This window comes from Haplochromis burtoni, unplaced genomic scaffold, assembly GCF_018398535.1.
Source record: "Haplochromis burtoni strain Fernald_Lab_line unplaced genomic scaffold, NCSU_Asbu1 Contig_55, whole genome shotgun sequence".
Taxonomy (NCBI): Eukaryota; Metazoa; Chordata; class Actinopteri; order Cichliformes; family Cichlidae; genus Haplochromis; species Haplochromis burtoni.
In genome coordinates, this window is record NW_024582416.1 from 2,004,357 (window position 1) to 2,014,513 (window position 10,157).

General features: G+C 38.8%; 1 protein-coding gene across 1 annotated transcript in view; it reads left to right on the forward strand.

The window, feature by feature from the left end:
- Window positions 1–5,666, forward strand: part of LOC102290689 (S100P-binding protein) — an 8,557-nt gene extending 2,891 nt beyond the window's left edge. Inside the window, exons 3-8 of the mRNA XM_042220755.1 lie at window positions 760–822; window positions 2,031–2,178; window positions 2,316–2,437; window positions 2,685–2,785; window positions 3,114–3,204; window positions 4,468–5,666. Coding sequence (XP_042076689.1) covers window positions 760–822; window positions 2,031–2,178; window positions 2,316–2,437; window positions 2,685–2,785; window positions 3,114–3,204; window positions 4,468–4,597 — 655 coding nt within the window. The 3' untranslated portion in view covers window positions 4,598–5,666. The remainder of the gene's footprint in view (window positions 1–759; window positions 823–2,030; window positions 2,179–2,315; window positions 2,438–2,684; window positions 2,786–3,113; window positions 3,205–4,467) is intronic.
- The last annotated feature ends 4,491 nt before the right edge of the window (window positions 5,667–10,157 follow it).

Consider the following 10,157-nt stretch of genomic DNA (forward strand, 5'->3'; position numbering starts at 1 on the left):
TTTTTTTTTTTTTTTTTTTTTTTTTTGCACATAAATTTAAAAAATATGATCTCAATAATAATCTAAATGGTAAATGGCCTGTATTTGTATAGCACTTTCAGTCATCCACCCATTCACACACTAATCTAAGAGCTCAATAATGGCATTTGTGGCTAGGACTTGTTAAGCTCTCCAAAGGATGACTGGAGCTTCATGTGTCTTGCTCAGTATTCAATAAGCATGGATTAAATATGAATCAGGGCAGAGTATGATGATGTCTGCATTAACATAGAGCCAAAGCTTTCTTTTTTTTTTTTGTGTAAACAAAATAAAAATGCTAATTCATAAACTAAAACTTAAGTCTGAATCTTTTTGGTAGCTTTAAATGCATGCTCAGTAACTCGGGTAGGGAAATATCATCATCCAGATTCAGTGGGAAAAACTTTTAATCACTTATCCAAATGGCGACTTCAGTCTCAGCTGACTGCAGGTACCTCAAGCTTATAAACGGTACAGCTGTATACTGACTTGCCTGCAGTCAGCTGAGACTGAGGAAGTTACTTGGATGAGTGATGAAATGTTTCTCCCCCTGGAAAGGCTGCATCCAGATGAACAGAATAAACTGAGTTTCTAAAAACTTAGAACTTACAAAAAAAGAGGAGAAAATGAAAGAAATTTCCATGGAACAGTGTAATCTTTATTTTCTGTGCTTTTCAACATGCGCCCTTGACTTGATGTAAACACAGAGGCGTACATTTTTTCTCTTCCCTTAAACTGAAGGAATAGGAATCCAGGACACATTCATCACGAGCACAGAGAAGGACATGGCGCAAAGAATCCACAGTGAGTCTTGGGGAAATGCTGTTGACACGCAGGAGTTCATATTCTTCCAAGAGTTGTATAGTGTTGCCCATTAATGCATTAAGGAGAAAAAAAGAGATGTTAATCTGATATAAACTTCTGTTTGAACAATTATTTAATGACTAAAAAAAAGAAAATGGTGCTTTTTCCGTTCTTTTTCCAATAGACCTAGATGACAAATATCCCACAAATATATTCACAAGACTCAGTTCACCCATATTTGACCAGTTGAAACCTTTTTCTGTCTGTCCAGGGATCATCAGTTGTGGTCAAAAAGCTGATGTGCACCAGTTAAGACGGCTTTCTAAGCCATTTATTAATTTTAAGATTAAGATCATTAACAACGGCACAAATAAAAGAAAACTGCATGAATCCAGTCCTGACGACTGTTACGTGACCCCATTAAAAAAGCCCTTTGATCCAAAGGCTTTGTCCCCTGACCTGGGGTGTTTTGTGGAATGTTACAGCACTCCTGTGAAACAGGAATTGGCATCCCCTTTTTCCACATTGAATCCTGAACTGACAGCTAAGACACAAGATGTTGGGAGTGAAATAAAAGAAAGTGTGAGCTCTCAGCTGCTCTCAAAAGATGCAAAATATGGGCCTTCCACAGAAAGAGGAGGATCTCTCGAAAAAGAGACCAAAGCACAAGATCTGATGCATGAGAGGGTTTTAAATCCTTCACCGACATTTGACTGTGACGTGGATGACATCTTGTGTCTCAATCCCGATAGCCCTTTAAGATTTTTGGAAGATGAAGACGGCTACTTGAGTCACAGTTGCCAAATCTTTCAAGATGGGCTGTTTCCCGTTGCTGGACTCACTGTGGCAGAAGAACCAGCAGATGAGGTGAAGAGGGAAACGTGTCTCAGTGTAAAAGACGTGGAAGAGGATAAAGGCTATATATCGCTTTCGTTTATCAATGAAAATAAAGTGGCCGGGTTGGTGAACTCCAAACAGCTTACAACTAACTCAGCCGAGGGTGACTATCATCCCCAAACTTCATCTGACCCACGGGTACATGAACAAACTGCAACCTCTGGATGCCTTACCGTCACAGTAGACAACCTGATCCCAAGTAGTTGCGAACCTCTCTTGGAGCACGTGAACACTAATTGTTTGGAAAGTTGTAAATTGGAGGGGGTGTGGGATATCGGTCCTCCAATATTTGAATCCTCTATGTGCCACAGCGAATCGGACAAATTGAAAGCAGAGCAGAGCTGTCAGGTGTTGGAGGAGGTGCAGGAAAATGTGACTGAGCCTGTCCAAAGCACACTGAAGAAAGAAGACGCTGCTGTGGAAAACAGCTATGAAGCCACGCTTCCCCTCAAAGTACAGGTATGTTACCTCAGCCTTTATCTTATTTGCCTGGATTACTTTTTAAATATAAATATCAACTGTAATATTGGGGATCACTTACGTAAATCTTGGACATTACACAAATTGCCCTTTTGACTTTTTTTTTTTTTCCTCAGGTTAAATCCAAAGTACAGAACTCAAACAGAAGCACCCCGGACAGCAGTGTTGTTTCTGTCCCAAAGACGGAGGCGACAAAGCCCATCAGAACCCTTCAGCCTGGCAAGAGCGCCTCTCAGAGGTATTGTAGTAATCACCGCCACCACTAGAGGGAGCAATGTTACTGTAACTCACACGTTTTCTTTCTTTCTTTTTTTTTTCTTTTTTCATGGCTTTGTGATTTCAAGGTTGTCTGTATCTGCCTTATTGTTTTTTTTTTCTTGCAGCTTAATGTATCTTTTCTTAGCTGAGCAGGCTTTGTGTTTATAGTTTCATAATTTCACGATTGACATGATTAGATTGAACTTGGTGTTTTTATTTTCCTTTAGATCCATGGTCTTCGGCAGTGAATTGCAGTGGGAGCAGGAAAAGGAGCTCTATGTGCATTCAGTTGTCAGTCATATGTATGAGAATCCAGGAGTCAGTAATGGTAAGAAGCTGACCTAGTGTCTGCGCAAAGAGAATGGAGCACTCTGATATCTAAATTATCAGGCCTTTCTCCTGTTTACTGTTTTGTTATGCATTCCTTTTTTAAATATCCATTAATTTACACATTATATAGATTTATTAGAACATGATTTTGAGAAGGAACACCAGAGAACAGTTTTTAAATTTCAGCACGATACAGCTTATTTTTTACATTTTAAGCTCTGTCTACAGTACTGTGGAGGAGTGTAGTATAGACATTTTAAAACAAACAAATGAAACAAACTAAAAATACTTAAACTATGTAGGGTAAAGACATTTGTTTCCTCCAGGTGTCACATCTGAGCTCCGGAGTTTGATGAGCTGTGTATCAGCAGGCGTGAAAAGCAGAGAGTGGCAGCATCCCTCCGACCTCACCCGCAGGTACGTCGCACTCTCTGCAGTTCTTTATAACTATGTTGAAGTCTCACTTTCAAGCAATCATTTGGCAGATCTGAGGAATGATACAAAGCAAGATTAATGGGTTAACTAGATGTTTCATGCAGGTTCAGTGTTATGAAGGTGGCTTTTCTTCCTGGTTGGATGAGCATAGTAAATTATGCTGAATGGATACACTTGTCAGGAGCAGGTTATGTTTACTTGCATGCTGGGGCAGCAGGTTGAAGGGTTCCAACAGGGTCCATAAACTGATCTGCAAGGGCAGTAAAACTGTGGGGATGGAGCTAGATTTTGAGTCCAAGTTGAGGACAATGCTGGACACTTCCTCCAACCCACTCAATGACGTGCTGGCCAGTCACAGGAGCAGGTTTGGTGAGAGTCTGAGAATACCTAAATGCACAACTGAACAACACAGGAAATTATTCCTGCCTGTGGCTGCCTCATGGTACAATCCCTCCATGTAAAGCACAAGTTCAATTCACTTATTTTTTTACAGTGCCAGATCACAAGAACAGTCATCTCAAGGCACTTTATATTGTAAATTAAAATTTGTATTGTTTTGTAGTCCCTTGAATAATACAACAGAGAACAAAAGTTAAAAACCTCCAGCAACTACACACTGCAGTAGTTGCACACCTGTACTATCTGCACATCCTGTGCAGAGGGGAAAAATAAAGTACAGTAAGAAGGCACCTCAGTGTCAACCCTGTATATTTAACTTGTGTGATATACTCGGATGTTTTTAATTAAAGCTATTTTCTGCCTAAACACACAGCGCTGCTGCTGCAGGAATTTGCATGTGTTCAGTTGGTGATGCAAAAAACTCATGTTTTTGTACTTTATCCCTGGTTAACTCAGTTTAAAGCTTCATAGGTTTAATTTCTGTCGAAATAAGCAGCAGCACTTAAAGTAACTTTAAGTCCTGAAGTATTACCCTCATCTTATTTATAGCAACAGTTATCACCTGTGGGAGACATTTATTGTCTTGTTTTTAATAATTAATGTTATTTATGAGATTTGTGTGGCATATTTGCCTGTTGATTTTATTCATTCTTTTTATTTAATTTTTATCATCTTTATTTTGTGTTATAAGAACTTACTAAAGACTCCAGGGTTAAAAGACCAGCATGTAGTGGAGCTCCGGGAGCAGACTGCCTCAGACAACAGAATGCTGATAATCACTGCCATGACACCCATTTTGTTGATGTTGAACTTCATAGTTACGCCGTCTTCTGCCCTCATTTTCAGAAATTACTGGAGACACTTTGGGCCAGCAGCAGCACTGATGACCCTGGATGAATGGCAGGCCAAGAACTGTCTGATGCACAAGCGCTTCGATAAGATACCAAAGATCTTTGAAAGGAGTCCATGTCCGTAAACTCAGCTTTGTGGTTTATAGACGCGTCAGGAAAAACTACACTTTCAAAACATATTTGTGTATATGTATATATTTGAGTATTTAGGTTTTCTTTCTGGCTTTTTGATTTACTTTTCTTTCAAATGCATGCACGTTCCTCCTAATTTAAAAACGTATGCATGTTTTCAGTGGTTTTGTTTTGTGAAAGTCTGAATCACTGAAGAATGTCTTAAACTTGAATTACTGACTTAGATTTTTGGATTTTAGGTATTTGCTACTTCATATTTGTCTCATGTTTACTCTGCATATGGTTAGTTTTTACTGATTTGCTGTAAAAGCCTGATGGAACCACCCGAGTGTGTGAATGTGAAAACTCAAGGTGATGTCGGATTTTCAAATTTATACCACAGGTTAATTTACTAAAACTCTCAGGTGACGTTGAATCTCACTGACCTCGGGGACAGAGGTGAAGTTTTCTTAATCTTTTGGAAAATTCAAATAGAGAAAGAAGTCCCCTAAGATTTTCAAAAGCATACCATTGGTGGATCTACTAGGAGGCTGGGGTTGGCACTCGTGGCTGCCAGTGTTTTTCATGTGTTCCTGTTAATCGGTCTCCTCTCTGGGGTTGTAACGCAGCAGACAACAGACTTTCAATCCAATAAGAATGAGACTCAATTTCTATCTTTGCTCTTTGTTTTTGGACCTTTTGTGCGTCTTTTATTGCACTTAATTTTTACTTTACAGTAGCGATGATTTGTTACTATGTCAGTTTTACTTACGAAGTAACAAAGAAGCATCGGCACTTTCTAGGTACTGTTCTTTGAAATATTTACTCAGCGTTGTTGTAAATATTTAAAGATTTTGCTCAGTAACTAAAAATTATGAACATGGTTATATTATTGCATTAAACGTTCTTTTTCCATGGCTGATTCTTACTGTCGTCTTTGGCCATTTATTTAAAAAAGAAAAAAGAATCAGAAACTTTATTGTCATTGTCACGAGAACAACGAAATGAAGAATGGTCCCCGATCATTGCATCATCCCTAGCAATATCAAAATATAAATAAAACAATAAAATTCAATAAATAAAATAGAATACTTAAAATACTAATAAGATGTAACAGTAAAACATTCACATACATTCCCACACACATGCTTCAGGCCGTGCATAGATTAACACAAGAGTGGCGTGATGGACATTTTTTTGTAGTATTCAGATGTGTTATTGCAGTTGGATAACAGCTGTGTTTGAGTCTATTAGTCCTTGCTCTGATTGCCCTGTACCGTCTGCCTGAGGGCAACAGTTCGAACAGGGAGTGGCCAGGATGTGAGGTGTCTTTTATGATGTTTTGGGCCTTTTTAAAACAGTGGGCATTGTGTAGAACTTCCAGTGTGGGGAGAGGGCAGCCAGTGATCTTTTGGGCGGTGTTAATGATCCCTTGGAGTGCTTTCCTCTGAGCCCCTGTGCAGCTAGTGTACCAAATACATATGCAGTAAGTTAGAACACTCTCAATGGTGGCTCTGTAGAAGGACACCAGCAGTTTCTGTGTGATGTTATTCCTCCTGAGAATTCTCAGGAAGTACAGTCTCTGTTGGGCCTTTTTCAGCAGCTCGGAGGTGTTCACACTCCAGGAAAGGTTCTCCTCTATATTGACTCCCAGGAAGCGGAAGCTTGCCACCCTTTCTACACAGTCCCCATTTATGAATAGTGGTTGGATCTCTGCCTTTTTCCTTCTGAAGTCTATTATGAGTTCTTTGGTTTTTGAAGTGTTGAGGAGGAGGTTATTGGCCTTACACCATGACGTCAGCTGCTCCACCTCGTCTCTGTACGTAGACTCGTCTCCCTTGGAAATGAGCCCCACCACTGTGGTGTCATCTGCAAATTTCACAAAGATGTTGCTGTGGTGGCGAGGAGTGCAGTCGTGTGTGTAGAGAGAGTAGAGCAGTGGACTGAGCACACAGCCCTGGGGTGAGCCAGTGCTGAGACTCAGGGCTGAGGATGTGTGATGGCCAACTCTGACTCTCTGTCTACGGCCCGAGAGGAAGCTGTTGATCCACATGCAGGTGCTGTATGGAAGCCCCAGGTCTTGTAGCTTGGCCACCAGTTTGTGTGGAAGGATGGTGTTAAAAGCTGAGCAGTAATCCACGAAGAGCATCCGCACATAGCTACCATGCTCTTCCAGGTGAGTTAATGCAGCATGGAGTGCTGTGGCTACAGCGTCTTCCGTGGACCGGTTTGCTCTGTAGGCAAACTGGTGTGGATCCAGGCTGCGGGGCAGGGCTGCTGTGATGTGTCTGCGGACCAGCTTCTCAAAGCATTTCATTACCACTGGGGTGAGTGCCACCGGTCTGTAGTCATTCAGGCCGGTGATGTGGGGCTTCTTAGGCAAGGGGACTATGGTGGAGGACTTCAGGCAGAGTGGGACAGTCGCCTGTGCGAGGGATTTGTTGAAGATCCTGGTGAAGATCCCAGCCAGCTGTTCTGCACAATCCCTCAATAAATTAATAATAATAATCATCATCAGACAAATTTAAATACAGTCCAGTGTCAGGACTCTAATTGTATTTTTTCCCCATATATTTTTAATTAAGTTGTTTCACAATACAAACATACATTTGAACACCCTCACATTCACACACCCATCCATACATCAAACCTGCCTACATCATATTCAAATGTACAAATAAGCATAGTTCTCACAGTAATACGAGGAATTGGGATAAACAAGGTTCTCCCCTCTTTTCCTTCTTTCTCATAAACATCCTTCACCTCCCTAAAATATCCATATATGGCTTCCACATATTCACAAAGTGCCACTGTTTGCCCATGGCAGTATATGTTAGTCTTTCCAGGCCTAGAGAGTATTTTCTTCTTCCAGAGTCCCATGGAGGGAGCATCCATACTCCCCCAACATAGTGCAATGGCTTTTGTGGCTTAAAGTAGTCCATAGTTCAGTATTTTTGTCGGGTTTTTTTCGGTTGTTTAAATTCCCTTGGATATATTCCAAGTACACAGAGTTTACCCTTTAAAGGGATTTTTACCTTAAACACTTCAGACAGACATTTGATGATATCTTTCCAAAATTCCTGGATTTTAGGACATTCCCATAGACAAAGAAGAAGAGTTCCTTTTTCAACTAAACATTTAGTAAAGATGTCTGGAATATCATTGGACATATGATGGAGCTTGGTGGGTGTTATATAGGTTCTTGTGAGCCCTTTATATTGCAGGAGTTTAAAGTGTGTGTTTGTTGTTTGTTTTTGTGCTTTTAAGCAAGCCTGGTTCTAGTCATTTTCATCTGTCCTCCTGGATTTCAAGTCTCCAAGCATCCAGGTTATCTGCTGCTGAGTCTTTGGAGGAAAGCATCAATAAATGATATGTATATTATCTATATATATTATCAATAAATGATAATATATATAGAGAGGAAACCTTTCCCTTTTGTATTCTTAAAGCATGCCTCTTCTGTTTTTGTTAATGGTGGAAGTTCAGCAATCTTTTGCAGTTTTGATGACAAATAATTTTTCAATTGTAAATATTTAAAAAAGTGTTTTGGGCGTATTATTAAATACTTCTTACATAACTGATCAAATGTGAGCAACCTGCTATCTGCATATAAGTCTTTAATTTTTTGAATTCTTTTATTTTTCCATATTTTAAATCCTCCATTTTTACCAGGAGTAAATGTTTCATTTACCCTAATAGGAGTGAATTGCAAAAGCGATGGAGGATCATCCACATGTTTATGTGCTGCATGCCACATTATAATTGTATTTTTCAAGAAAGGGTTCTTTGTATTTTTTTTTAATGTCTTAGTGTCTGAAGGATGTAGAAAAATGTGTAAGGGAATTTTGTATCCTGAAAATTCTCCATTTTTTTTTTTTAATCAATGTTACTAAATTAGGGATACTATCTTTCAGATTAGTCAAAAAATATATCTGCAAATAAAGAAATTAAATGGTCTCTTCCTCCTCCTCCTGATAAATGATATTCCTGTATTTGCTCTCACAGCGATGGCCAGAGGTTCTATTGCTGTAGATTAAAAGGTTTTGATATTTTATTATTAGTTAAAACTTGTGCTTTCGGGTTTGTATACAATAACCGGATCCATTTCAGAAATGTTTCACCCAGTCCATATTTGTGGAGCACCTGTAAGAGATGGTTGCATGGATCCAGTGATAACAGCACAGTGTCTTACTATTGTTTTTCTCATAAAGTACATTATGTTATAATAGCCTTGTCTCGTTTTAACAAAACCTTGTTGATCATCTATTATCAAATTACGCACACATTTATCTGGTCTCCCAGAGAGTGCTTTACACAAAATCTTTGTATCACATCCCATAAGACTAATTCCCCTATAAGAGGAGCATTCAGTCGGAGGCTTATTTGGCTTCAATAAAAGGGACTCTAATTATATTTAAATCCAGAATATACACTTACAGTTATAAAATTAAGCATCAGTTGGAGCTTTCCTCAGATCCCCCCCCCCCCCCTCCCTCCGCAGAAAGAGTCTGATTTGTACCAGTAGATGTAAATTATAATAGTAGTAGTTAAAATTGCTTCCATCATTTTTGATAATTTGCACTGGTTCATCATTTAAAATAGTTTTTTTAGGGGTTATAATTTTGCTTTTCCTTTTTCACATGCAGCTTTGTATTGGGTGGTTGAGATTTATCGATCCATAATGGTGCACTCTCGCTTGAAATATTCATATAACACTAATTGAATAGAATAAATCAGTCTGCAGGTTTTGCCCCTGCACATTAATTTTTAATTTTTAGAGACGGTGACAGTGACATACTAAGAAAAAGGATATTGTGTATAAAGTGAGAAATTTAGTTAATTTCTTCAGTGAATTTGCTATTTTGCAACAACAATTATCTCAAGGTGCTTTATATTGAAAAGTAGAGCTCTTATAGTTCTTGACTGAGGATGATTACAACGAAGGTATTGCACACAATCATCTAATAAGTGATATTGTATCCATCCCTGGAGGAGGAGCTGGCCTGGGAAGAATTTGACATCTAGATGAACTTGAGGCTTCCCCAGTTTACAGACCTATTACCTGAACAAAGTCAACCTGGGGCATGAATGCACCGTGTTGCACACGGGAATTATATGAAGTATTCACCCTCATTCTGATGACTTTGTGTTTTGCATATTTGTCATTTGTTTCACATCATAAAAGTTTAGGTAATACAAGTAAATACAAGTAAATTATTTCATTTATGAAAAGAAAAGGCTATCCAAAAAAGTATTACATTGGAGATAATACATTTTTATTATCAATATTTAAGATTATTAGTTGATTTGCAGATGATCCCTGGATTTATCGATAAAGCCAGATGACACATCAATTAAACTACAGGCATGTGTTAAAGACATGAAGATGACCTCTATTTTTCTATTTTTAACATGTATTAAAAATAAAGTCAATAAAAGGGCAGTGACATTTAACATGTAAACCGTAACCTTACTCCAGTGTGTGGGCCTAAACCGAAGAGAGACAAATAACTATATAGATTAATCTTTTTAAATGTACTTTAAGCCTCTGGCCAATCAGAAGCGTTAGCACAG